Raw genomic sequence first — 27,413 nt, forward strand, 5'->3', positions numbered from 1 at the left:
TAAATTGATGTTTTTCTTTAAGTTGGAGCACTTAGAAGATCTTCACATTCTTCTTCTCTAATGAAATTAATGTTTACGTTCAAACATATGTATCTTCTTCGGTTTCCCTTAGCATACAACGATACACGTTTTTAATTTGCATAAGTTTTTTTTTTGTTTTTCCTTAAAATTAATTTGCATAAGTTCATTTTTATTATTCTTGGCATTATGGCGTATACATTTAATTTACGTACTTCTATATTATATCCTAAAATAGATAATATTCTCTTCTTTTCTTCAAATTAATTTAGTCCTAAACTAAAATACAATAAAGTTTTCGGGTTATCTTTATTGTTCTTTTCTGCATATCCTCTTATACGTAAACTAGAAAACCTAGCTAATGAGTCGCGCAGCATAATAGCGGTTGCAATACAAAACCAGCCAATGAAAATAAAAAATGAAAGAAGTGGTTCGATGGGAGTTGAAAATTGTGGTATGGATTTGGTATTGAACTCTATAACTAAGTAACTAACCTTTACTTTTAAATAAATTGTTAGTTGACCTTTTGAGTCACACTACATACGTCCATGGGCCATGGTCTCACTCACACCCTCACTTCTATATCCCAATTTCGTTTATATAGATAAATATACATTAGATGTTTATCGACGCCTAAATTTGACACCTCTGCTACATAAACTTTGTAAGTAAAACGATACTAAACTTGTAAAGGTGCACGCGGAGCTATTTTCAACGTTGAAACAAAGTTGGGGATTAAGGATGATCAAGCTATTAAGTACTAACTAATATGACTTATTTACATTCAAAAAAATATTAATAATGTTATAATCATATTCAATATTTAAGTAAATGTGTGTTTTAATTGGGAGGAAGCAGGTTTATCTTCAACTTGAAAAATCAGTAGCTTACTTAACTCACACCCAAACAAGTACATCTCGTATTAAATTAGGTTGCCTGAAAATTGACATTTTTTTTTTTGAATATTTTAAGGGCCATAAATTTGTTTAGTTGCTAATTAAGTAAAATACATTGTTTAGTTAATTAATTCGTAAATCGTGAAGTTTGACTTAAGTCTTAAGCCACTCTTGAATCTGAGCATCTATGAAGTTCCCTAGGTATTTGTAAGCTGCCTCGGAGGGATGAATGGAGTCCCAAAACAAGTGATCCGAATGATTCGGACAAGTCTTTGACAAGGAAGTGCACAAGAAGCTTGTTTCCAAGTATCCTGTTCCGCAACATCCTTTCTTCGTCTCCTTGAATCCTGTTTTTATTTGTACGACGATGAGTATATATTGCATAAGTTAGTAAGGTTCAGATTTAGATGACTTGTGGAACAAGGGAAAAAATTGTATATACCGTATTTGCTAGGGTTTCGGATCATGTCCATCACAGGGTCGTAGACGTTAGCGTAAAGGAACTTGCTTCCGGGTAGAGACGCTTGGATCTCAGGCAATTTCTTTACAAGCTTCTGATTGTACAAAATGGAGTCTTTGTTTTCTTGTTCCACACAAATTCCCAAAATGGTTCTCAATTTCGCGGTCAATTGGATCGGTAAACATCCCATTGGCGGCAACCCTCCGACTAGAATATTCCGGCAACCTAAACTATAAAGCTCCTGCACACAAGAAGAAAAGATTCGAGAGTCAGCACGACAAATATAGCTCCATGAAATAATCTGGTCCCAGACCATGAAAACAAAAATTTCAAGATTTTACCCGGACAAAACCGTCAAGCCTCTTGAGAACAAAATCTTGGTAGCCATAGATAGTAGGATACTCGAGACGCCTTATGGGGATATCGTAAAAGTTCAAGATGAAATCATTAGGCCCTGCGCTTATGACCACTAAAGCGTTGTTAATAATCTCCATCGCTTTCTTGTCTCCTACGATACCTTTGAGACGAGCAATATAATTCTTGAACATGCTTGGCTGTTGTGAGACCGGAATAGCTTTGCTAGATAGTGAGGTCTCGTCATCGTAGCCAGCACCCGCGGATGCAAAACAGACTCCAGTGACAATGTCTTGGTCGGAGATGTTCGGTTGTAGAAACGGAGGAACAAACTCTTTGATGTTGAGTTTTGTGGAGATTACGTCAGAGATTAGCTTTCCGTTTGAGAATCTTCCGTTAGCTTCGTGGCCGGGAAGATCAACGCCATAAGGGAGGTGATTAGCCTTGAAGACGGCTTGTGAGTAGTAGTTGTTATTGCCTGTGTCTGCCGTTGAGTCGCCGAATATTAGAATCGCCGGGAAAAGCGGCTGCGTGGTGTTTGCATCCGCATTGCAAGACACGAGGAGTGTTGCAACAAAGAGACCAAACACTATGGTTTTAGATATATACATTGTGTATTTGATCACTTCCTGTTATTTTGATTCCTCTATAGTGGTGAATTAAGTTAGTGATGGCGTTTTAAAGAGCTTGAAGGTGATGTTCATGTTCTGTTGGAGTAAACATAGAAGCTTTGAATATAGTCTACGTAAAGATATTAACGAGATTTCACAGATACATTACCATATAAAAGAAGATTTTTTTCTTTTTTTTTTTAGTCCACTTTAACGTATTTAACACTTTATTTCAATTCCTTTAACAAGAAATATCTTATTAATTAGGTGTTTGACTTCTCCATATTGGTTGACTTCAATTTTACTTTATTTTAATTTAAGACATATTTAAATTTATAAATTTATAATTTATTCATTAATTTTGGTTTTGGATGGCTTTTAAAGTTTAAAGATGCACAAAATATACTAACAACACAACGTCAACAAATCATGAATGAAATTTTCAAGAAACGTAATATGTTGGCTTTTATTAAAAAATTATGATCGTCAATATATATATTTTTTTTCGTCAAAACATCATTTCTATTAAGTAATCGGAAGGATACTCTTTTATAGAGAGAACCAATCAGAAACCGACTTGCTTACATGGAGATGGAGAGAAAAACTATTACGAGTTTATGCCTACGATCGTCGATATATAACGCAAGAAATTTGGGTTGTATTATTTCATTTCGAAGCTACATTATAATTTTGTGGAATTATGTTTCAAAATTTTATGGGCTGGTTCAACATATAAAGGCCCGGCCCTAACAACAATTATCTGTACATGTTTCCTCGTGTAAAAAGAAAATTGAAATTAAGTAATTAACGTAAGAACAATATGAAACGGTAAGAGCCATAATGAATTTATGTAAATGATACAGCTTCCCTATGCATATTCCTATCATATTTGTTATAAAAGTATTTAATTATGGTTTGATGAAAAAAAAAGTATTTAATCATGGATGATAATCATATCAACTTTTTTTTTAATGCAGTTGTTGATGTGGTTACAGTTTGGTTATATTTTATGGCTTCTACTATCTCAGGAGGAAAAATTGATCCCTACATAAAATGAAATCTGAAATGGTTAACATAAAAACTATACGAATTTACGGTCTCATTCAATTTTCTGACAGTTTCTTTCTCAGACGAACCTAGTAGTTCAACTTCAAGACCACCCCTTTTTTTATATATGATTGATGTTAATGTTATATGTCCTACATCTTCATAAAATCTCTTGAAATGTCATTTGGATTTTCCTCTCACGTCAACTTAGCTAGTTTTAAGATAGAGAGAGCAACGTGCACCACTAAATCATATAGAACAAAAAAGGATCTTGCTCACGAGGATAAATCTAAATCAACGCGTATTATCGACTGGAATATCTCCAATGATCTAAGCTATATGTTATTCTCTTAATTTGTCGTTTATACTTACACCATCAGGTTCTTCCCCCCTAAACATTATCCTGTCAAATATTTTTGTTTGTGACTACGAAATTCTAGAAGGTTATATATTAATCTTTCGAGAGTCTACAATAGTAACAACACGTTTGAAACTTAAAATAAACTCTGCTGTTCATTTTCTTAGGCAAATATTTACAAGAATTAGTTTTACTCTCCATACGTACATAACTTCAGATGGTTCACAAATACAGCTCAAAATCTTTCAGAACAAAAATGTAAAACTGAACTTTGTAACTGGAACTAGAAACTAGACTTTGATTCATTGAACCGTTTGACCAAAAATGACAGCTATGTATCTTTTCTTTATTTCCGATTCCAGCGTTGTGACAAAAAAAATAGGGAGAGACAAGCAACCATATTAAACTTATAGTTTTGCGATTCTTGTTAGTATTTAATATAATAAGGACCATCATAGTTTCACCAGCATATATCCTATATAAGTAAACTCAAACTTTTGCGATATACTACTATATATCTAAGATAGAAATATTTTTAAATGAAGATGAGCGAGTAAATTTTTTATGGTTTAAAGAAAAAATATTCCATTTGAATTTTGCAGTTGAACTCCTTTTCTTTTTCTTTTTGGTAGGAAATGAACTCTTTTTCTAATGAGTACAGAAATACAAAATTAGTATCCTTTAGAGTATCATTATATTGTCAGCCGTATTTGATATAGTAAAATATTTATTTCCAATCGACTGATTCCTACGTTAAAATATATTATTCAGATTCTAATATAGAAAATTGTTTGCTTGCATAAACTGGTTCATAAATAATTTAGAAACAAACAAACAATCAGTTCTGTCCTAAACGATTAATTTAACCCTTTTTCACTAACCTCATTCAACTACATAATTAATTATGTGGTTTATGATCCACCGTGGATACAAGTGTTGTCCAATTGAGGGAAAAGACAGACTTGGCTCACGTTCTTCAATTAATTGATCGTCTTTTAGTTTCATGGTTAATTAATTTTCAATCATAAGTTCATAACTGAACACCAAAAAGAAATATCTTGTGGTGCACACGAGGCTTATTCTTTGATATTAGAAAATAATTAAAATCATTAGTTTCATAATCAATCAATTTCAGCGCCGTTCGTACGTAAAATAGTCGGTGCCTGAAAGCTCCGTGCTACGAAGCTTCCTCATACGTACTTAAGTATGTATTTATTCAATAATCATTTGATGAATATGGGGTTTACCAAAACCTTAAGCACCATTAAATTCATGTCATTAAGGGGAAGTTAACGTCTCGAGAGTCGAGAATCATAATTAACTGATTAATATAATCCTGAAAAATGGAGAATCATGATCTAACTAGATTCCTACGTACATTTGGTACATGCATATTACTTTTTCTGTCTCATTTTAACAGTGTTTATATAAAATTAACGTTGAATATTACGTAGTACTATTGGTGCAGTTTCAGTCTTAAGCTTTTGTCTTTTCGAGATGAGACATGTGACAAGAGGCTTTCAAAAATTGGACAAACCATTATTTTTCTTTTATTATTCAATTGATTGGACTATTATGATCGATGTTTATGTAAAACATAGATTTTTATATTATATAATTAAACGATTGTTGTAAAACTGTCTTCTAATGAATGTTATTGTAAGTTGTATTCCATCGAAATTTGATTCGTTCCAGTTTGAATATTTTTAGTTTATTCATTTAAAATAGTAATAATCAAAGTAAGGTTTTGTTTATTTATTTAGTAGTAAAAACCCCTAATTTATCTCCATAATAATAGTGCTTTTTAAAAATCGGATCTTATTCAAATACTCTATGTACAAGAACATTATACCCGGATTGGTCGGGAAAAAGATAACAATAAAATTAAATCAGTTAACTATTTGATTTTAGATAGTTATACTTATAATTTCTTTCTTGTTACGTTATTTAATTATACATTGATCTCCTTTGGGTATCATAACCCGAGCGTAACGGATCCTCTGGCTAAATTTCTCCACTTTTTAAATATCAATAAGCTCCTCTTACTATTTTCTATAGTAATTAATACCATGTTGCATACTAGCATAAGTGTTAGATGAAATTAAGTACAAATAGGGTACCGGGTACGTACGGGTTAATTTTTTGATTTAAAACGAGAAAAATATATATGTGGCAATTAGCAGTAAAGTACCATAATTAAGAAATATTACAATCAAGGACCACAAATTCAGTTAATGCTTCCTTCCATAGCTAGTAGTTGCCTGAGAGCATTTAGACTATTCGAGATACGAAAAGGAATACGAAGGTGTATCGTTTTACTCTTTTAGATATTACATCGACAGATTATAATTGTTATTCTCATTATTGTTTGTCGTTTTGGGAAGCATTTTTTATCTGGTGTTATTTTTGTCTTTTCGCAGAATTGCATTACAGTATAACTGTAGAAGAATAAGATGAAAAACAGTTGTAGCAAATTAGCAAATGTAGTATTTGTGTATGCAGTAGTTTTCACGTATTAAAACTAAAACTGTTTGAAAATACAATAAAAATATTATACGGTCCTTAATTATTCGTAACGAATTTCTTTACTGGATAAAGCATCTATATAATTGTTTAACAAAAAATAAAACAAAGCACATATGTTAAAAATAATAGTTGGATATATTATTTAGTAGTTTGGTGTAAATCGTACAATTATAAAGTGCAACTTTCTTTCTGATTAGTTTTGAGTCTTTTGACAATATATTCATATATTAATTTCTTCTATCAAATAATTAATCTTATAGTTATTAAAAATTAAATTATTAGACAGGTAGATTTTAAGACCAAAAATGATTAAGTATTGACCAAACATTGGGTATATTTTATTGTTAAAACGTAGATTTAATTGAGTGGAATAAAAGAACTAAATGGTTTTGTAATTTGTACAATGATGAGCAATTGAGCACTATAATAAGGATTAAGGAGGGCTGCTTAAGTTAATCACAAATCCACAATAAGAAGAAAGGGCATTTTAGTAAATAAAATATCCGTAAACGTTTGGTCAAGCTCTCTTTAATCATTTTTGGTTCACTCTATCTATATATATAACCTCGTCTTCCCCACAAAAACAACACATAACAACAACAAAGAACCAAATAAAAGAAAAAAATTCTATAAGTAATCTTTATTTTGCTAAAGAAAACATAGAAATCTGTTTGCAAAGAAGAAGATATGGGAAACAGTTTACGGTGTTGTTTGGCTTGTGTACTTCCATGTGGAGCTTTAGATTTGATCCGTATCGTACATCTCAACGGCCACGTCGACGAGATCACTAGTCCAATGACCGCCGGCGAGATTCTTCAGGCGAATCCTAACCATGTCTTAAGCAAACCTTGTTCTCAAGGAGTTGTGCGTAAGATCTTGATCTTGTCTCCTGAATCTGAGCTTAAGCGTGGAAGCATCTATTTTCTTATCCCGGATACTTCTATGCCGGAGAAGAAGAAAACAAAGAAGAGAAAAGAGCTCCGATGCCGGAAAAAGCCTCTTGAAAGCGGCAACGATATTAATAGTGATCATGTGAGTACTAATAAGGATCTTGATGGTCATTGTTTGACGTTGTGTGAGAAATATTTGGAAGATGTTATGTTGTCGGAGAAGATGAGTTCGGCCGGTAAAGAGAATCGTCACCGTCGGAAACATAGCCGGTCGGCGTCAGTGTCCACGTGGCGGCCTCACCTTGATAGCATCACTGAGGATCTTAATTAAATTAGTACTTCTTCTTTTTTTCACACCTTGTTAATTATGTCTCTATTTTCTTAAATTCTTTTTTTTTTTTTTTTTTTTTTTTTTTTTTTTTTTTGGATCCGGAATCGGATTTTTATTTAACATGCCCGGTGAGAAAATTTCAAATATTTTATTTATTATGAAGTTAAAACCAAAACTATGTACTGTTCTCATGTGGATAAGATCTATGTTAAATTGATGTTCTAATTTCAGTCCGTGGCAGTGAGGACAAGATTCTAAGTTAAGATCATATGACCATTATCTAGAATTAAAACTTTGTACTCATATGTAAACTGGATCTTGTAGTACAATTAGAATTCCAAAATGCAAAAGAAAAATTAATGTAACTAAACCAAAGTATATGAAAATGGTAAAATCATATGATGATGGTAACAAATTACTAACTCAATATTTGTTTAAGAAACATCTGGGTCGAGATCAAGTGAATAATAGCTAGAGGTCAAGTAAATAATAATGGAAGAGGTTGGAATTTAAGGAGAATTAAATTGAAAATTTTCAATTATAAATGGGTTGATGACTTTCATTAAACTGTGGTCATTATAAAATCAGAAGAATTTAAATCATACTTTATATAAGAAGAACTGCATGTTCAACTGTAATGCAACGTATTTAGACCAGATTAGTTTTTTAAGTTTCGGTGGTTAATTATTTATTGGTAATAATGCGAACTCGAGACGGCTGATTAATTAAGGGTCCAAAGAAAGAGTGTAGAGACGTCAGGCAATCATGTAAGGTCGTCACATGCAGATGTAGCCATGTAGGTGGACCAATCGATAAGTCTGTGGAACTGAAAAACACAAACCATATGTTTTCAAATAATATTAAAATTTTCAATCATATAAAGTGCAAAGAAAGTTAATGGTAGTATTCACTATATATGGACAAATACCATAAAGGCCTCAATGATTATACATGAAGAAATCGATAACAATGTTTTTTTTATTTATAACAATTCTGTAAAATTTGGTAACGGCATATATCAATATCAAAGTAATGGAGGCTCTTCAGAATATATTCTTTCTAGCTGAAATTTAGAGTCAGCAAGATTGAAAGAATGTGAATTATTTACGAAGAAATCTGTTTTTCTTGCTAACATTATTGGGAGAAAAACTTAAAAGCTATATGATGGAGACATCTACAAGTTAAGAAATGGAAAACAATATTAATAAATCTCAACGAAGAAAGAAAAGAAAATGAAAGCTGGCGAGAGCATATGATTCGTCTGCCTTCACATGGATTCCCATCCTTTATGTCCCATCTCTTCTAAACACCCATCTTATCGTTCACCACATCTTTTTTTTTTTATTAGACCAGACATGTAAATGATAACTTCAAGAAAGGAAGAAAACCAAAATTTAAAATTTGGATAAGTATCTACGTTGTAATTAAATGGATGATTTCAAAAGGTTTCTTATAACCAAAAAATTATACAATTGAAACACGATACATTTCCAATGAAAAGCAGCAAATCGGTTACCAAGTACGAATTTGATTTGCACATTTTTGGCTTATGTCACATATCTGATATCTGTGTTTGGATACAAACGGGACTTCGTATTTTGATATACGTCCAAAAGTCCATCGTCTTTCTCTTTTTGGCCCTTGTTGTGTTTTGTTTCTAGTTGTTATATATGTTTATGAAGCTGGGTTTTTTTCTTCTTCTTTTTCATATGTCTTATATTCTCCTCAAGCCAAGGTTGTTGGAGATAGAGAATTGGTGAAAATATCCACATATTGAAAAACTACAAAGATCGAATTTCAATTGTTTTAAGAGTTACTTTTTCTTTGATGTACGTAGTGACATTTGATACATATGTCCTAGAAGTGATTATTAAGCATCTCATTTGTTCTTAGGACTAGAGATATAGTTCATAATGGAGTCAGATGCAGTCTTCAATCTATATGAATGATAATATATATGTCACATAGTTCTGGTTCTCCAACACATAAAACCCTTCACCCCAAAAAATTGCTTACTACGTTGATCTCTTATTAATATATAAATGAAAGAAAAAAAACTACTACACTATAACAACATGATGACATCCTGAGACTCAACTCAAGATCCTAAATGCATCTACCTCTTAGATACATCTATGTATAAATATCTCTAGTTATGAACTTATGATTAAAAAATGAATGTTACTAATTAAATCAAGATTAAGTCACTTGGTTCCTCTAGCGTTTACCGAGATCAATGGTAGTGAAACCTTCTTCAGCAGAGAAACGTTGTTGTATTCCAGTATCACCAATCTTCTGATGCTCGACGTTAGGCAATTTATAACTATCGTCCATGGCCAGTAAGTCGTCTCCTTGCTGCTGATGAACGACAAGTACGGAGAAATGAAAATCCGGCGACGTCAACATATCTCCGATCACACCTAACTCAGGGCACTCACTCCAGTCCGTGAGTCCGTACAAGACCGAAGACTCTAGGTCATGGTCTCGACCCACTAACACCATGTCATAGGCATCTCCAAGTGAGCTAATCACTTGCGTAGTCTCCACGCCATCTCTCACTATCTCCTCTACGTAGTGAATTTTCCCTTTGTTCGCTGCATAGCTCTTGAAATCACTGATGAGATTGTACTCAGACATGTCGCTGTAATCTTCGTCTTGAAGAGCGCTCTTGTGACGGAAATGTATCATCGTAACGTTAAGGTCTGGTTTTTCAGCCATCCTCATGCATAACGCGAGCGCTTCCGCATCATCCTTGCCACCGATGAAGAGCATCGCAACGTTCTGCCACGTATTGGTCATCAACACGGACCGACGTCCCTCGGTCTCTCCTCGGTCTATGAATATTGCCACCGAACAAGGTGCCGCGTCCAACACGTTAAGGTTTATGGTCCGGATGGGCCCGTTGACTTGTCCGACCGTCCCGTCAATCGCGTACTGCTTGTGGAACGGAATCACGATTAACGTCGCTTTCTTGTCGAGGGCCAGCGTGCATATGTCGTTGTTTATACTCGAGTAAGGCGCGGCTGCGGTAAAGTGTTGCGCCATGAGAGCTCCCTAACATAAGATAAGTATCCATTATTATCAATCTACAAATGCAGATGCAAAAATTATGCTTGAACAATTGAAAACGTTATTGATCTCTTATATGAGGTTATAGGCCTAGACCCATACATCCCCTCAAGCCGGAGACCAGAGCTGTTTTACCTGGTACTTTTGCTCAAAACGCTGAAAGGCGTTGACAATATGTGTGGACTGGGCCGTGTTAGGGTCAAGTTTGTTCATCTGATGGTGTGGTGTAAGGAGTGCATGAGCTCGGCCTTTAAGCTCGACGAGGTGCAACGTAAAGAATGAGATCGGGTTAAACCGTGTCGGGTAAGTAGCTTCTAGAAGATTAACCATGGAAGGAACGTTTTCAACATTATAGAGACCAAGGAGAAGACGTAGCTGAAGATTATGTTGTCTCGTGTTGAGGATTGTTCGTTTGCTTTTGCTTTTGTAACGTTTTGAAGGGTCGTAGAGGTACACCACGAGGAACCGGGAAATACCAGTTACGAACAAAATCGTGATGATCACCAGATTAAAGCATTCTGTATCAACAACCTGTAACCCAAATTCAAATTTTCTTTTACCTTAGGTTAAAAGAAAAGTTTACGTGAATAGGAAGAAAAACTCTTTCTATATTTCTAATTGTGAACCAAAACCTAACTAAAAAAAACAAATTAAGCAACGTCTATTTATTTTTACCTGAGCGTCTTTCCACACGATAGTAGTGTAGACTTCAATGATACCTTGGCAACACATCAAGAAGGCCAAACAAAGCGCGTCTCCAATCTGCGTTTGGCAGTAAGCAGACGCAGCTGCTGTTCCAAGGAACTTGCATCCATAAGTGATCAAGAGAATTATCTCAATCATTACCACATGGTGCTCATGGCTCTCTGTTATCTCAAAGAAATTAGTTTGCAACCCACTAATGGCAATGAAACAAGGGAGGAACAAATTCGAAGCAAACATCTCGAGTTTTGCAGCAAGTTCCGTGCCTAAAGGTGGACCATCAGGGAGCGAAACACCTAACCAAAACGCTCCAAACGCAGCATGGACCCCCATGGCCTCTCCACTAAGGCTAGCTATAGATAAAAGCAAGAGTACCGGAAAGAACGGGACAACGTCTTTCTTATCCATGGATTTGGTTTTCCTCTGGGTGAGCCATACTATTATAGGTCTAAAGACGAAATAAATCACCAGAAGGAGACCTATGATCATGGAAAGCGCGTAAAGACTAGTCATCGTCCGGTCACGTGTGTAGAGATTAAAAGCGAGAGCGACAAACCAGCTACAAACTTCGCAGACCATTGAGCAGTGGGTGGCTAAACGACCTAGCTCGGAGTTAAGGATGTTAAGTTCCGCTAAGACCGTGGTTGTAACCGGGAATGAAGTCATAGAGCTCAAGGAGATTGCGCTGCTTGTACAACTAATCACGTCGCTGGGAAGTCCCATAGTTTTACTAATGAACATAATCGTGAGGTTCCCAAGAGAGAACGGGAAGGCGTAAGAGGCTGTACCAATAAGAATGGCTTTAGAACCAGCTTTTCTGATAATACTCCCATCGATTTTGAGTCCGAGGAGGAAGAGATGGATGACGAAACCGACGTTTGAAAGCGTTTGTATTATGATCTTGCCTCCCGCGGGAAGAAACATGTTCATGTAAATCACATTATGTCCTAAGAAAGACGGTCCTAAAACAACACCAGTCTACACATACACAAACAAGAAAATGTTTTAAAACGTATATTTTCGCAATAAGAGATAGTGAATGCGGTATTTGAAAGTTATACCAAGACTTGAGCAGAGATCATTCCTTGCTTTAAAGGTTGAAGGACGCGGAAGATAAGCCTAGAGGTGACGATGATGACTGACATTTGTAGCAATAGAAGAGGCAATGCGTATTTGAGAGGGTTACTTTTCATGAAAATGCCTCTTGAGGTCAGCATGTTTTGTGCCTGGCACACAATCTCTTCCAGCATGAATGGACCGTGCACTTCGCCCCACTGCGACGAGTTGGTATCTTCTCTGCCAAACATCGAAAGCTCCATAGTCTTTTCCTTATCAGTAAAACGAAGAAAGCGAGTAGAAAGAGGGAGAGAGACTAGGTTTGGGAAACTATCAATGTTATGTTTTCATTTTTGATGAGAAAATGTAAGGGAGAATGAGAGAAGAAAACAGAGGACTCTGTTTTTACTTGTGGCTATGAAGGCTAACTTCTTCTTATCAGTAAATACACAAAAGATAGATTGGTTCTTCGACTTTGGTGAGATCAAAGAGAGAGAGATAGAGGTATGTGAGAGAAGGTAGAAGAAAGATGAGCCTATATTTGTTGTTTCTATTTATTGTTTCTTTCTATTATTATGTTTGGTTGATCATCTTTCCTCATAATCTCAACCATTCTAAATTTGTGGTTTTGGTTTCACTTCTAAGTTCTAATAATAAATAAAATGAACTCACACAATGTGGAGATAGAATGCTAGATGTGTTGCACCAATCAAGCAAAGTGGGTTACAAACCATTATTATTGCTTTATCAAATTTGAATATTAAAAATGTACATAAATCAAACAAAAGACCAATACACAAGAACTATAAAATGGACTCTCAAGTGTTTAAAGTCACACAGATGAGAAGAGAGGTTATTCTATAAGGCCAAGATAATAATAAAAACACTACTAAGCACCACTCTGTACAAAACAAAGTATTGACTGTGTAACAAACAAATAAACAAACTGTGAATGAGCACAAAAGATAAGCCATAGTAAGATTTTTTGTTTTTAGAAAGCCTAAATCATATTACTAGTGACTAAGTCCCAATAATTTCACGAGCGACGTAGCGCGGTTGGGATATCGTGATTGTGTCTTCCTTCATAGGTAGTGAGAACTGCTCTCTCGTCTGCTGCGGATCTTTCCACTTGCTTCTTCACTCCACAACCTTGGAATGTGCACTTGTAGTAGCTCCTGTTACAACAAAGAGAGGATTAGAAACTTGAAACATGTTAACAATTTGAGAAACTAAGTTTTGTATAAACAACCTTGGATTAGTATTTCCTTTGACAACTTTTTGACCATATTTCCTCCATCTAAAGCCATCTATAAGAACATCAATATCACTTATTGTCTGAACCACAACTCTTGGCTCTTTAACTCCTTTGCTTACTTCTATAGACATCCCTTCATCTTCACCTTCTCTTTTCCTGTTACACAAAACTCAAAACATGTCATTTCCAAAACCCAAGAAGAAACCTTTTGCTTCCACTAATTAAAAAAAACTACTTACATCCTCTTCATCTCAGGTTGTTCCTCCTCTTCATCTATCTCACCATACTCTGATTTAAAACTTTTCTGCTCAAGATCACTATAGTCAAACGAAATCGAAGAGTTCTCTGATTGATCATGAGGTTCACTAACAACAGAAGCAGGATTAAACAAGCGCCTCCCATTAACCGATGATGGTAATGAAGATTGAGATGGTCTCTTGGTGAACTCAGGCTTAGGATGATTATGACCACCTTTATAAATGATCTCAGTGATCTGTCCATCAGAAGCCGTCTCAACAATCTTCTTGGAAACACAATCAGGATACGTACACTTGAAGTAACTCCTAGGGTTTTCGCTCTTCTTCACTTGTTTCTGACCGTATTTTCTCCAACCATAACCATCATTAGAGTTCCTACTCACCATGTATGCTGGTATCTTTATCTGACGTTCTGTTCCAAAACTTTGATTGTTGTTTTGTGTTGCAATCTCATTAGGAATCATCTCCTGCTTCTTCTCGTGATCTTGAACACCATATGTTTCTTGCAAAGCCTGGAAAATAACAAAAAACGAAACTAAGTTTGATTCATCAATACAAAGCAAGTGAAGATGTTTCAAAACGCTAATAAGGAAACACATACAGAAGAAGCGTTTGATGGTTGAGATTGTAGCTGCCAGGGAAAATCTGAGTGATTGTTTGTTGTTCCATTAAAGCCTTGCAATGGAAACGTTCCTGTTGTTGGAGATATCAAACTCTGCAAGTAAACAAGACAAAACACAAGCCAGAGATCAAAAGATTGTCTTTTTTTTTTTCATTTCTGCAATAAATAGAAGAAAATTAAGAAAAAATGGAAGCTTTATTACGTGTGAGGAGCTGAGAAGCAGAGGAGAATCAAGGTAATCGGAGAAAGTGAAGTTATGAGAAGATTGTGAAATCGGAAGAGGTGGTGGTTGAGCCGTCTTGAACTTAGGTAAACCAGACCCGGTTCTCTCTGGATAGTACCCACCAAAACTCGACCCAGAAACTCTCAAGTCTTCATCATCTTCGTAACAGTCAACGCCGGAAGAACCAAGAAGGTCGGTGAAAGAAGTGGAAGACATGATGGTCTTTAATAAAGGAGACAACTTTAAGATTTCTAAAACAGAGGATTCGCTAAAAAAGGAAACTTTTTTATGAAATTGATCTTGAAATGAAAAAGAGGATAAAACTAAAAAAGAACAGAGGCTTTTAGATTGGGTTAAAGACGACGACGGTGGCGTATTGAGCAAGGTTTTTTTTGTTTCTCTCTCTTCTTGTCTTTTTCTACTTTGGCCTAAATATCATTTTTGATTTTAATATTTCTATAAAATGGTTGACCAGTAAGATATTCTTTTTTGATGAGTCGTCTCCTAATTTGTGATAAATCGTCAAGTGTGAAACCGCGTTTCAAGGGTCTCTTTCAATGATTAAACCAAAACCGGATTAATCCGTTAACCAATAGAACCGTTGGTTGGTTATACACACCAGGTTTGGTTGGTCCAGTACTATCGTCTTAAAGGACAACAAACAAACAAAAACAAGACTCTTATCATTTCTTGGCGAAAGAGATGACCATTGGATTCTGGGGAGTGATTTTGAAACCTTGAAGAGGTTGCATAGCTATGGAAGCTTGAACATCATCTTCGTACTCTACAAACGCGATTCCTGGTTTTGCGTCGATCATTCTTATCTCTTTGAATCCAGGGTACTGTTCGAAGAGAAGCTGTAGCATCATGCTTGTTGTCTCGTGTGGGAGATTCTGAATGAAGAGTATGTTGTTTGGTGGCATTGTTTCTTGCCCGCTCGGCTGGAACGAAGGCTGCATTAAGAAGAGCAGAGATAAAACGCAAAACATCAGCATCATCTCCAGATAACAATAGTTTGGTTCACATGATCCAACAATGGAAGATTTTTCTGAAGATGAAGGTGAGAACAAGAACACTTACCGCAGGGACTCCGTTATTGGCACTTGGACCATTAGCACTTGGGCCATTAGCCGTGTTTGGTCGTTGGGAATCTTCACGCTTTCTTTCAACTGAAAGTAAGAAAGGAAGTTTGTTAACTTTAGATGCAAGTGAAAATTTTATAGTTGTATCATTGAACCAACATCTACGACAAAATGCAAAAAGAAGAAATAAAGTTTAAAACCTTTTTCTTCTTGCTTCCTCTTCTTATCTTTTGGAACGAAAGTTCCCTCAGCTTTAGCTAGACAATCTGACTTTGCTTTTGCATATTGTAAGCGCTGCACTTAAAAGATCACATAAAAAGTATGAATAATAATAAATCTCAACCTGATTGGAAGTAGTTGAATAGTTTACAAACAATCGAAAGAGGTAAGATTTAGTTATAAAAACAATGTATATATCAAACAGAACAAACATTTTGACAACAGAAATCATAAGAGAATGTGATTTGAGAAGGTCAGCAACAAAATCCAAACACACATATAACTAAATGTTGATTGAGAATAACACAGTCAAAGGTAATCATTGGTAATCACATAAACACACTAAGGATTTCTGCTTTTACCGCATCAATCAATCTATACAACACACAGAATATCACTTCCAGGGAAATTATACAGAGATTGATATACTCAAGACAGAAAAGGTAGTGGATACTAATCATTGGTTACTCATCAACAGCAACAAAATCTAAACACATATATGACTACCAATGGATTGGGAATAGAAAAAGGTCAAAGGTTCCAAAACAAATTGTTAGTAATCAATTACACAAACACACTAACGATTTGCTTCTATCGATCTATACAACACATAGAAGATCACTTTCATGGAAACTATAAAGAGATTGATATACTCAAGAGTGATGAAATACTGACCATTGGTTTATCATAGAAGGGAAAATTTTGCATCTGACGAACAGCATGACCAGCAGCAGTGACTTCACTAAAAGTAACCCAAGCTTGTCCTCGGAGCTTCGGAGTCTTCAAAGCAACCACATCAAGTATCCTCCCAAACTGAGAGAACAAACAGTAAAGAGATCTCTTCAATTCTGAGAAAACAAAAACCAAGTCAGATAAAGCATGAGATTGATGATACTGCCCTGAGCCAACACTACTTCACACGTCTATAACAATTATCCATACAATGGCGAAAACAGACAACACCAACATATATATCTTCCTTATAACCTTGTCACTAGATTCAATACGATTCTGAAACCCTAGTATTTAGAAACGAACACTCTATATAAGCTAAAAACAAGCAAAAACCCTAACATTCAGTACTGTAGAAGCTTGAATCATTGGTACAGGAAGTTCATGGAGGTTTCAACATCTAAGAATTTGGAAATTTACTTGACGAATTAGATTAAACGAGAAGAGAAGTTTACCCTCTTTCTTGATCCTTTCGTTGAGGTTTTGGATGTAGATTGATTGATTCGGTGGTATATCTGCCGTTAACATCTTCGAGTGAGCTCGTGAAGACGATGAAGATTCTCGAGACTGAGGAATTTAGAGAGAGCCCTAATGGTGGGAACTGGGAATGAGAGAGACGAAGAAGAGTAAAAGAAATAGCTGCGTTTCAACATCAGACTATTTAACGACGCCGTTTAGTTTGTTGGTTCGATTTCCTAAACTTTTGTACCAACGTGAATGAGCCGACCGGATGGACCGGATTTGAATTTGACCGGCTAGACAGAATTGAACCGGAAATAGAATGAGTGGTCGGGATTGGACTTTTATAGACTCGAGATCAATTTTTTTATTGCAAAATTCCAACAAAAGTCTTGTGAATCATTTTGATTCAAATGTTCAACAACTTTTTAAAATAATGTAAATGATGTTGTATTTTTCCAGCTGAGCTTGCAAATTTGTTCTGAAAAAAGATTTAACCTTAGACCTTAGTATATCTCAATATTCATGTGATAGATAATACAATTCACGTGTGAGCCGATTGAATCAAAAGGCATTAAAAATGCAATGTACTAAAATGCCTTTTTGTTTCTGTGTTACATTTTTCTTTACACTGAGAAAATAAATCGAGGATGTTTCACTTTCATCCTTGAAGAAATATGGCAACCATTGCGACTACTAGTGAATGATCGATGGATCCAGGAAATATCGTTAACCGGAACTTGCTTCTCCCTACGTAAATCTGTCTCAGCTTGTACATCAAACTCGTCTGCCACCACATTTAAAGGAACATAAATCAGATTGAGGCAAATGTTCAAACACAACAACAACAACAAAAATCTTTAAAACAAGTGTATTAGAATCCAAGCAAATTTTACAAGCCTAATGAATCCGACTTCAAATGAACGAAACAAAGGGTTGGTTGTTTATCCATCAGCAAGCATGATCCAAACGATGAGTTTTGAACCCGGTAATCAAAACCAGTATAACACGGTATTGACTCTTGTCTAGCTATAGAATGTTCAATAGTGCTGTAATTGGGAGAAGATGAGTATCTTTACCTGTGCAACAATGGAATCTTGACTATAAATGGTACAAGATTTCTGAAAGGGAACACCTTTGATAACAAGATTTTCGGACGATTCTCCAGCAAAAGAGACCTCTGACTCTGTCTTACTGAATCTTTTCGATGTCCGCTTCACCGTTAGAACCAAATCCTTACGCTTTTCCACATCTCCTTTATGTAATTCCCACACTCCATTCTACATTCCAATACATATACAAAGATCTGTAAGTGTTCTTATGATATATCTCAAGCCAGTGACTAACTAACAAAACCCAAACAATCAAAAAGTATAAACATCGTGTGGACTATGTAATGAATAATGAGATTTAAACAAGTAGCGATGAGAATTGCCAAAATCGATGAAATTTGGGACGAAGGAGGCTTACGTGGAGACGAGAGATGGAGAAGAGAGGAACTCCGGAGGAATCAAGGAGAGATTTCAAGGAGGAAGAAGATTTGCGGAGGATGAAGACGAGATGTTCGGAAGAATCGGCAAATCCGAGATCGCCGGAGGAAAGTCCGGGAAGCTTTTTGGAAGCGAAGAGATCGACTGGTATACGCCGGAGATCCTCAGGGTCGGGGTGATACGGAGTCTCGGAATCAGCCATTTACATAGTCTCTAATAACAGTCAGAAGCGTAAGGTAGAAGAAGAACAAGAGAAGCAGCTTATATTCAACGCCAATGTTTTTTTTTGTTCTAATGATGTCGGATCAGATTTTTTTTTTTGCGGCGAAACATTCTTCTTACACCAAAAAATAATTCAGATGAATAAAATTAAGCAAGTAAATAATTGGATGTAGAAGCCAAAGATAATAAAATAGTAATGATAATTTTCTTTTACGTTCTTGAGATACCAATTCTTGTTTTTTTTTTCACACAAAACTGAAATGCAAAAAAAAAAACTAAAAAGTAATAACACATTTTTTTGATGTTTGATCTTGATTAATAAATTAATAGAAAATGGTAAATGTGTTACTTACATTAGGTTGGAAAAACGTATGGTTTAACATATGTGTTTGTTGGAAAAGATACATTTTTAGTGAACATACCTTTGACATGAATTGATTTATAAAGGTTTTTTTTTTTGCATTTCCATCCCTCTCAAATGTTTGTTTTAAAAAAACTAAGAATTATGTATAATCTTTCAAAATGTATTGATTTTATTTTTTTTTTATGTTTTCTGTAGAATATATATATGATGATCTACTCTGTTCAAAACATCACCCTTACATGCATTTCAGTGATTTCACCTCTAATTTCGTTTAAAAGTGGAGACACAATTTTGATTCACAGCCTTACGGTAATTCTCTTTAGTATCTCTCAATAAGAATAGTAGACACATTTAGGCATTAACTAAGACTCAAACTCCTCATCGCTCTCGCTGTAACCATACACATCCTCTGCGTAATCATCAAACTCGTCATCTCCAAGGACACTTCTCACATGTCGTTTTGAAGTCTCCTCGTCGTCTGATTCATCAGAGGCTTCACTCTTTTCTTCTTCTGATTCATCATCATCATCATCATCATCATCTTCTTCTTCTTCTTCTTCTTCCTCCTCTGGGTAATCAGTCTTTGGATGATCTTCAGCTGAGCACACAAATATATAAATAAATAGTAAGTATTCTTTCTTTCTTGACTTTCGGTTTATACAACACAGAGTGAAACCATAAATCAAAAATGCCAATGATACTTGTTTTCAACGTTAACTCATTAGAGAAAATATATCAAGAGAAAAGAGATTGTAGTATCAAATGAAAACAATGCCCTGATTTGATTCTGCTTCCAAAAGACTAGCGAGTACTAGCACGAACAGGAGCGTTGAAAAGCAAACGAAACACACAACCAGAACTTCAAGGGTCTAAGACGTTAAATAAGAGTGAAGATAGTCATATGGATGATTAAAGTGTACCGTTTGAATCTTCAGAGTCGTAGTCTGATTCATCAGATCCATCACAGAATTCTTCTTCATCCTCTACTATGACACTGAAAAACAACAAAAAAACCATATTAACAGGTGTGACACAAGAGACAAAGACGAAAAAGTAAAGGACGAAAACGAATACGCACAGAGGAAACTGATTCTTGGAACTATCTTCGCTGATATCCATCTCTTCGTTCACAGCATAATAATCATAAACGTATTCTTCGGTGTGACTAGATTGTATATCAGCTTCAATCTCTTCAGCTGCTGTTGGAATACATTCTCTAAGGAGAGGCAAGAAACTAGCGAGCATTTTCTGGTCCTCCAGGGATGTAAACCTACAGAAAGAGTAAACCTTTACATACTGTGTTTATTGAACTACAGCTAATCTATTTCTGACTCTGAGATCTTAATTACAAATGCACATTACTAGGGGACTTACTCTTGTGCATTGTCTCGTCTTTCTTCAGTATCAACACGAATAACGTCAAAGAAATGACACTTCTCATGGATGCCTTCCTTGTTTCCCTTCCTACTCCGCCATATTTGCTCAAACCGAGCATTCTCTGAAGCAATCTAATCAGATAGTGGAACTTATTATTAAATGATTACAGAAGTCTCAACTTAGCTATGTAAAGTGGTGTTAGATCTTTTCTTAAGATGGTAATCTCAGAGAAACTGTTTGACAATGTTCTTGACCAATAGCCCGATACCTGTTGCTTTTGTACAGATTTGGTCAGGCGCTGTTCCTTTCTCTACAGGCCAAAAAGAAAATGAATTCAAGCCATCATTCAAGCAACGGTCAAGAGATAGACAATCTGGAATCAGGACTAAAACAAAATGAAAGAAGATACATTGTCTTTCTTGAAAGCAATTTTCCTCTCCTCAAACTTTCCTTTACTGCAACTTTTCTCATTATGATCAGACTCCTGCAGAGCACAAAGTGACAACTATAAGAACATACAAACAACAACAATAACCTGCAGGGTTTGTAATTTAACCAGAAAGTACACTCACAAAGAAAGAGTGGATAATATCAGCTGTGGTTTCAGAGTCCGTAACTGTCTCCAAATGCCGCACTAGCACCTTCTTCGGTTTCACATCCTCTGCCACAGAAGGACCTATATCCATGTAAACACATATTAAAGCTCCACTGAGTCGAAACCATCATCGTACAAGCACATAAAGCCTGAGATAATATAGAATTACCTCTCTCCCCTGAATCTGAAATAGATAGCTTTGAGAAATCCAGAGTCGGCCGTTTGAGTGGTCTTTCATTTATCTCCAACCCTAAATGCCAAAGCAATATCAGTTTTTCCACTTCCACACGATTGCTAAAGACAGAATCTCTACCAAACATCAAAGGAAGAGAGAAGAAACTTACAGAAAGCATCGAGCAGAGACTGTCCAACTTTTCGCTTAACTCTAACAATCACAGGCTTCTCTTCTACCTCATTTTGAGTCGAACTTTCACCCACCCCATCCATGGCTATTCCGAGAACTCTTCAGCCCACTGTGAGGTTCGTGCTAAACAGAACAAAAATATAAACTTCAAATAAAAAAACCAACAAAGAGCAACCAACAGACTAAGGTAAAACCAAGAAAAAATCTAACTTTCAGACTTTGTTTTCTTCACATTGGTATCAGAAACTTCTAAAGCACATTTACAAGTAAAGTTTATGCTCGACTATGGAAACAAAAGAGTGAAAACTCCAGAAGAGTTCTCTAATTAGAGGTAACTATAAAGGTGACAATTTTGCAGAGCTATTCTAAAACCCTATTGTGGAAATTAGAAACCAGACGATTTCTCCAAGAACCCTAGACATAGTTACTTGAGTATATAGCCAAGGAAATCAGTTTGTTTTGAAGATACAGAAGATATAAGAGAAAAAAAAAACTGTACCTTTCGAGAAAACTATGTTCGGAGACGACGAAACCAACTGATGAAGAAGTTGTCGGAGAAGAACAAACTCGGTTTCAGTGTAGAGAAAAGCGATTTTGGAGACGGGGAGGAAACAAAAACGCCGCGTTTTCTTATTTTTCAAAACGTCGGCGTTTTAAAAGGTGGAGTAAATTAAGCCCAAACCGTCGAAGCCTGTTTATTTTTTCCACAAGCAAAATATGGCTTCAGAAATGTTTGATTTGGCTAAAATCAGAGTTTTATAAAGTTTATAACTAAAAAGCAGAAACAAAATTCATGATAACAAAAATAAATTAAAATCTGATTCAACATATTTTGCATTTTCTCTTTGCATTGTTAATCCATTCTTAGGTAGGCAAGTTTTCACTATTTGGTTGTGTGTACATGATGTTTATTAATATATATGAACACAAAATAAAATAACAAATATATAAAACCTGCCCACACTATCAAATGGACTTGACTAATATGGTTTTATAGTGTTGAATCTGTGATATTAAAATGACAAAAACTTATAATCAAGCGTAGAACTCTATATATGAGATCAAAGTTTGAACTTTGAAGTTTGATGTTGAATTTGGTGAACACATTGTTCTTACAACTCTAGTTGAGAAGAAAGTTGAGTATTGGGATTATTATCAAGAGGCATGTATTGTGCCATTATAGCTCTTATCTCTGAGTCCATATATGTCTGCACACACATACACACACAAATCAATCAAATATGTGTATATCCAATATTAATGAACAAAGTATTATAATGATTTGAGATATCTGATTACCCGAATTCTGTATTTATAAACAGTGTAAGCTCCTAAAGCAGCTGCACCTAATCCCATTATTATTATCCATATCACTCCCCAACTGAAATCTCCTCTTGCATCTCTATCTGTACACAAGTTAATGATTAGTGAATGATTCGTTTATTCGAAAATATGATGAATGATGAGTGTAATATACTTATGCAAATGTCGTGTTCTCTTATGTAAAGCAAGCTTCCGCTGCAACTACATTCATAGCTTCCCCATGTGTTTTTGCATTTGCAATCGCGACATTGGCACGCTGTTTTCTCCTCACACTCATTCACATCTGCATTTATGTACATCAAAAAAATTTGATTTTGAAGCTCCATATATATGTTTTATAGTTTATTCCAACTAATACCTTTGCACTCTTTGAGTCCATCCCCTATGAATCCAGGAGGACATTTGCAGCCTTTCGAATGATCATCCTAAGAACAACATAAAGATAGGAATAACTTTTACTTCTAGTACTATAAACGTCAAAATAGATGAAATTTTGTTTGTTAGTCGAGAAATCTTTGTAAAAATTACACGGCAAGCGGAATATGTTTTTCCCATTTGAGTTTGTTTCCAACATCCTCCATTGTTTATGCCACAACGTAGTGCCCCCGAAGCTACAATATCCAAATGTAAACATGTGAAACTTATATATCGGATTTAGGAATCTTAGAGAATATATATGTAGTTGAACTTTTTTTACCTTCACAATGTGTATAACCGTCACCGAGAAACTTGACACCTTGAACAATGGGACATTGACATACTCTTCCTCTGAAAGTGTCCTAAAACATTACAAGAAAATAATACTCATTTTAAGGCTTGATATAAATTGTAACAAAATAAAAGTTCTTATTTTAGTACCCTGCAAGCTGTAATGTTGGTTGTTTTATCTTCCCAACACCCTCCATTGTTTTGTAAACACTCATTGGTTTCTATGTCTGTCGTCCAAACACAAAATTCAAGACCATACATTAAAAATCATGAACCAGGTGAAAAAGTAAAATGTACATTAAGTAAAGAAGACCTTCGGTTAAACAAATGGGTGGCTCCGTCGTCTCACGAAACCCTGAGCAAAGGGCCTTAAGCACGGCCGATCTTTGCAATTTCCCTGTGGCAATGAGAAATTAGTTAACTAATAATGTTTGAGTCAGACTTTGAAGAATTTGCTTCTTTCTCACCTCTATATTGTCTGTTGTTTATCACAATAGTTGGTAGTATCGTCACATCTCCTCTCGAGCCTTTCCCAACCTACCAAAATACAAATCAATGAAAACGTTTAGACTTTTAATAGTTTACATCTCCTGTAAAAGAAAAAAGAAAAAAAAGAAGAAGCTAACTTGTGCAACTTGTTCTTCTTTAAGAACAGGATTTTCAGCATTTGCGTCAATGTCTCCGATGCATTTGTCAATTTTCTTCACATCAACTCCTACTCGAAAACATAGAATAAGATCTCAAAACATTAAAAGTAAAATATGTCAAGATGTTAGGTTACCAAGAGATTGAATGACTTGATCAGCACATTTCTTGTTGTACTTCTCCTCTTTCATGGGACAACGAATGGCGAAGTCGGTGACATAATCCCACCAAAGCCAAGGCTTTCCACTTTCATTAGTCACTCTAAAGAAGCAAGCTTGGCGTAAATTCTGAATAATTACGTCTTTTCCATTGTATCCTCTGGAGAAATCTTGCTCAGGGTCCGGAGCACAATACCTTCCACCATTAATGCATTGTGTTTTACATTGTCTACTTGCCAGAAACGCTTCAGGACAATACCTAAATATATATCGAACATTAAAAAAAAATGTTATGTTACTAAACATGTTTGAAGAGAAGATACTGAGTGAATTACCAGGTGATGTAATGGGGAGTGAAGCGAGTGTAGCCTCCTTTCTCAAGAATCTGAGCAGCTCCTTTAAACCTCTTAAGAAACCGGATCTGTGCATCACATTTGGATCCGCATTCATCATTACTGTTGGTCCATAACTCGTAAGCTACTCGATCGTTTGGATGTGGAAGAGCCTCCCGCCAGTCTAGACTTATATGAACGGGATCGCCATGAGCTATGGCCGTTTTGATGGCACTCCCTAGAGATCTGCTCACTAATGCTGAAGGAATTGTGATATTTTGTAGGTAATCTGCATCTGACGTCTCATCCTCTGGTGCGTCCATGGTGATGAGTTGCTCGGGTCTGTTATCCGCCACCAAGATGGTTGCGGCACCAGCTCGTTGCGCATTCCACGCCTTCAAAGTAAAGTAACAATCTGAGACAACAACATATATATATTAGGTGCCTTGTCTCACAAGTCACCTTTTATGAAATTCTTGTGTGACAAGTCTTCTCTTTGCATTGTAACAAAATAATCAAAGAGGAAGAGAGAGACACCTCCTCGATCCACAAGAACGAATGTGGGCAATCCAGCGACTCTGGATCTGAAAGAAATCTCAAAATCGTCAAAGTTCTTGCAAGCTTTCTGATTAGTTTTAGGATAAACCACCGCACCGGACATGCTTCCGCCGTATTGAGGGACGCCAAAATTTCCGAGGGCACATTCATAGACTCCTCTGATGGACTCCGGCGAAGTCACTCGGAGGTTGTTCTTCTCCACAACGAACCTCCCTGTGCATGAACTCCACCCCACCGTTACCCATACTATTACAACTAACCATACATTCGTCGTCCTCATGATCACACAATAACTTTTTTGAGAGTTGATTTCGAAATACTCATCAATGGATAGCCAGCAAAATGTTCAAAAAGCTTCGCTTGACCAATCATTAAAGAATTGAAACTGTCAAAACAGTGAGCAATTATCTCAGCGTTTGAAGGAAGATTTTTAGATTTTTGTTTCTGTTTTAGAATTTAGTTACAAAAATCCAAAAAAAATAGTTTTTGGTTTTCGGGAGAGAAAGAATGAAATCTATACTAATAATAGGAGTAGTTTGAGACCTACGAGAGTCTACGCATAGACCTTAAAACTCCTTTTTTTTGTAGGATGCTTATAATTAAGGGGAAACTTAACAAACTAGTTATATGATCCATGATAGTAAACAATTCTCCTATGTTTCTCTATTTCAATTGAAGAATATAATCCATGGCCTCTCTTTATAAGAAAAAATGGCATCCGTTGTTTACAATCGTATATATATATAATTCTGTATAATAAAACTTCTTCAAATATCTAATAGTTTGTTGTCCCCTCACACAACGTGGATGATTATCTAGTTCATTCTTATGAGAGTAATAAAATTCTTTCCCAACACTAATGTGTTCTTCTCTCATTGCTCTATCATGCAATTAATATTATGTGTGACAAACAATTTTTTTTTCTTTCTTAAAGTTGGTTTATAAGTCATAATTAATATCGCAAAGGAGCTTAGATTTGAATGTTTCAATTAAGGTAGGTAGCAAATGTTTAATTTGGAGATATTAAATATGTTAATACTTAATAGCCTTCAAAAATAGGTTGAAGATAAGCCGCATGGCAACTGGAGTAACACTGGAGTTGGTGTCGTCTGAAATTATTGGAAATTTATCTGATGAAGAAACGACAGTTGGATATCAACCAACTAGATACGACTTATTTCTTTTTTTTGCTGTCTTTAACATTCTTCCTCGTATGTTCTTATTCATTCTTTTTGCAGTGAGAAATATTTTATCATCTTAAACTATAGAATATATTGTCCATTTTTCCCACGTAGAAATCAAGTCACAAAAGAAAGTTGGTCAATTGCAGACGAGAGACGGCTTAGATCCTAAACCTTTTGCCATGCTTGTGCGTTTCCGAAAAACAAGGGCATTATTTTACATAATTAGCATTTAATTTCATCATGAAACGTAGTATAAGAAAATGAAAGAATCAATCACGTTCATTTTTATTTAGGTGTGAACATTAAATTGTTATATCAAATATTTATATGCCAATTCTGTATTAGTACACTTTATGTCATATATCTTAAGAATTTGAATAATTATATTGTGCCGTACAAAATTGATTGGTTAGACTTTAATTAAATAGTAGTTGAATATAATCTATCATTGTGTAAAGTACAAATAAATGAGTAAATATAGCGTTGAATTATAGCGCCATGTTATTCTATACAAAATGTTAATATATTTTTTTGTCAGAATACGTGTTTCGTTGTAAGTATTTCCAATAATGTTGAATTTCGAAAATTTAAATGCTGCATTTGTATATTATTATTTTATTAAATATATATTTGGTAAAGTTGAAGTTTAAAACTATAAATGCAATCGAGAAAGAAATTGGAACTTGTGTAGTTTATAATTTTGTCAAAAAAATTCGTGTTATCATTCAGGTTTAAATTTGACGTAATGTGTTTTTTTGAATTATAGATGAGCATAAAATGCTCAAAAAAACATTTATCAAAATTCAGGAGTCAGCGTAATGCAGAAATGAAATTAAAAAATCATGTTCAGATGAAAGAAAAAAAAAAGTACACATAGCAAATGTACATGCATGTCTGCGCCAAATATGAATACAAGATTCATGTAG

The 27,413-nt window shown here is 35.3% G+C and overlaps 8 protein-coding genes across 10 annotated transcripts; 1 reads left to right on the top strand and 7 right to left on the bottom strand.

Moving 5' to 3' along the window:
- Positions 1–1,034: 1,034 nt before the first annotated feature.
- Positions 1,035–2,468, bottom strand: AT2G30220 (GDSL-like Lipase/Acylhydrolase family protein). Its single transcript, NM_128575.2, has 3 exons — positions 1,716–2,468; positions 1,357–1,615; positions 1,035–1,261 (listed from the first exon to the last, which is right to left on the bottom strand). Exons 1-3 carry the CDS (start codon positions 2,337–2,339, stop codon positions 1,068–1,070), a joined length of 1,077 nt encoding a protein of 358 aa, NP_180581.1. The 5' UTR covers positions 2,340–2,468; the 3' UTR covers positions 1,035–1,067.
- Positions 2,469–6,855: 4,387 nt separating this feature from the next.
- Positions 6,856–7,974, top strand: AT2G30230 (6,7-dimethyl-8-ribityllumazine synthase). The gene has a single exon (NM_128576.3). It carries the CDS (start codon positions 6,958–6,960, stop codon positions 7,489–7,491), a length of 534 nt encoding a protein of 177 aa, NP_180582.1. The 5' UTR covers positions 6,856–6,957; the 3' UTR covers positions 7,492–7,974.
- Positions 7,975–9,376: 1,402 nt separating this feature from the next.
- ATCHX13 (Cation/hydrogen exchanger family protein) lies at positions 9,377–12,617 on the bottom strand. The gene is made up of 4 exons (NM_128577.2): positions 12,324–12,617; positions 11,236–12,240; positions 10,696–11,091; positions 9,377–10,545 (listed from the first exon to the last, which is right to left on the bottom strand). The coding sequence occupies exons 1-4, from the start codon at positions 12,579–12,581 to the stop codon at positions 9,709–9,711; spliced, it is 2,496 nt and encodes an 831-aa protein (NP_180583.1). The 5' UTR covers positions 12,582–12,617; the 3' UTR covers positions 9,377–9,708.
- A 392-nt stretch (positions 12,618–13,009) lies between these two features.
- On the bottom strand, positions 13,010–15,140 carry WRKY25 (WRKY DNA-binding protein 25). The gene is made up of 5 exons (NM_128578.4): positions 14,655–15,140; positions 14,432–14,545; positions 13,813–14,342; positions 13,568–13,729; positions 13,010–13,493 (listed from the first exon to the last, which is right to left on the bottom strand). Exons 1-5 carry the CDS (start codon positions 14,889–14,891, stop codon positions 13,355–13,357), a joined length of 1,182 nt encoding a protein of 393 aa, NP_180584.1. The 5' UTR covers positions 14,892–15,140; the 3' UTR covers positions 13,010–13,354.
- Positions 15,141–15,146: 6 nt separating this feature from the next.
- Positions 15,147–17,467, bottom strand: U2B'' (U2 small nuclear ribonucleoprotein B). Of its 2 annotated transcripts, NM_128579.4 has the most exons (5): positions 17,164–17,467; positions 16,652–16,824; positions 15,958–16,051; positions 15,756–15,844; positions 15,147–15,628 (listed from the first exon to the last, which is right to left on the bottom strand). In NM_128579.4, exons 1-5 carry the CDS (start codon positions 17,234–17,236, stop codon positions 15,359–15,361), a joined length of 699 nt encoding a protein of 232 aa, NP_180585.1. In that variant the 5' UTR covers positions 17,237–17,467; the 3' UTR covers positions 15,147–15,358. The 2 variants fall into 2 exon arrangements, with proteins under 2 accessions (NP_180585.1, NP_001324159.1); NM_001336249.1 differs by having other exon boundaries at positions 15,147–15,844.
- Positions 17,468–17,622: 155 nt separating this feature from the next.
- On the bottom strand, positions 17,623–19,063 carry AT2G30270 (LURP-one-like protein (DUF567)). The gene is made up of 3 exons (NM_128580.5): positions 18,638–19,063; positions 18,247–18,447; positions 17,623–17,954 (listed from the first exon to the last, which is right to left on the bottom strand). The coding sequence occupies exons 1-3, from the start codon at positions 18,857–18,859 to the stop codon at positions 17,829–17,831; spliced, it is 549 nt and encodes a 182-aa protein (NP_180586.2). The 5' UTR covers positions 18,860–19,063; the 3' UTR covers positions 17,623–17,828.
- A 289-nt stretch (positions 19,064–19,352) lies between these two features.
- On the bottom strand, positions 19,353–22,218 carry RDM4 (RNA-directed DNA methylation 4). Its single transcript, NM_128581.4, has 10 exons — positions 22,079–22,218; positions 21,560–21,702; positions 21,385–21,465; positions 21,193–21,296; positions 21,030–21,104; positions 20,889–20,930; positions 20,618–20,751; positions 20,322–20,513; positions 20,164–20,237; positions 19,353–19,841 (listed from the first exon to the last, which is right to left on the bottom strand). Exons 2-10 carry the CDS (start codon positions 21,660–21,662, stop codon positions 19,606–19,608), a joined length of 1,041 nt encoding a protein of 346 aa, NP_180587.2. The 5' UTR covers positions 21,663–21,702; positions 22,079–22,218; the 3' UTR covers positions 19,353–19,605.
- Positions 22,219–22,320: 102 nt separating this feature from the next.
- Positions 22,321–25,717, bottom strand: VSR2 (VACUOLAR SORTING RECEPTOR 2). 2 transcript variants are annotated; one of them, NM_001202708.1, is made up of 14 exons: positions 25,283–25,714; positions 24,749–25,160; positions 24,392–24,672; positions 24,237–24,325; positions 24,078–24,147; positions 23,924–24,007; positions 23,761–23,837; positions 23,600–23,681; positions 23,431–23,513; positions 23,261–23,327; positions 23,057–23,185; positions 22,879–22,985; positions 22,696–22,787; positions 22,321–22,422 (listed from the first exon to the last, which is right to left on the bottom strand). In NM_001202708.1, exons 1-14 carry the CDS (start codon positions 25,581–25,583, stop codon positions 22,371–22,373), a joined length of 1,926 nt encoding a protein of 641 aa, NP_001189637.1. In that variant the 5' UTR covers positions 25,584–25,714; the 3' UTR covers positions 22,321–22,370. The 2 variants fall into 2 exon arrangements, with proteins under 2 accessions (NP_001189637.1, NP_180588.1); NM_128582.2 differs by lacking the exon at positions 22,321–22,422 and having other exon boundaries at positions 22,540–22,787; positions 25,283–25,717.
- Between the last annotated feature and the right edge of the window lie 1,696 nt (positions 25,718–27,413).

This window comes from Arabidopsis thaliana, chromosome 2 (genome assembly GCF_000001735.4).
Source record: "Arabidopsis thaliana chromosome 2, partial sequence".
NCBI classification, from domain to species: Eukaryota; Viridiplantae; Streptophyta; class Magnoliopsida; order Brassicales; family Brassicaceae; genus Arabidopsis; species Arabidopsis thaliana.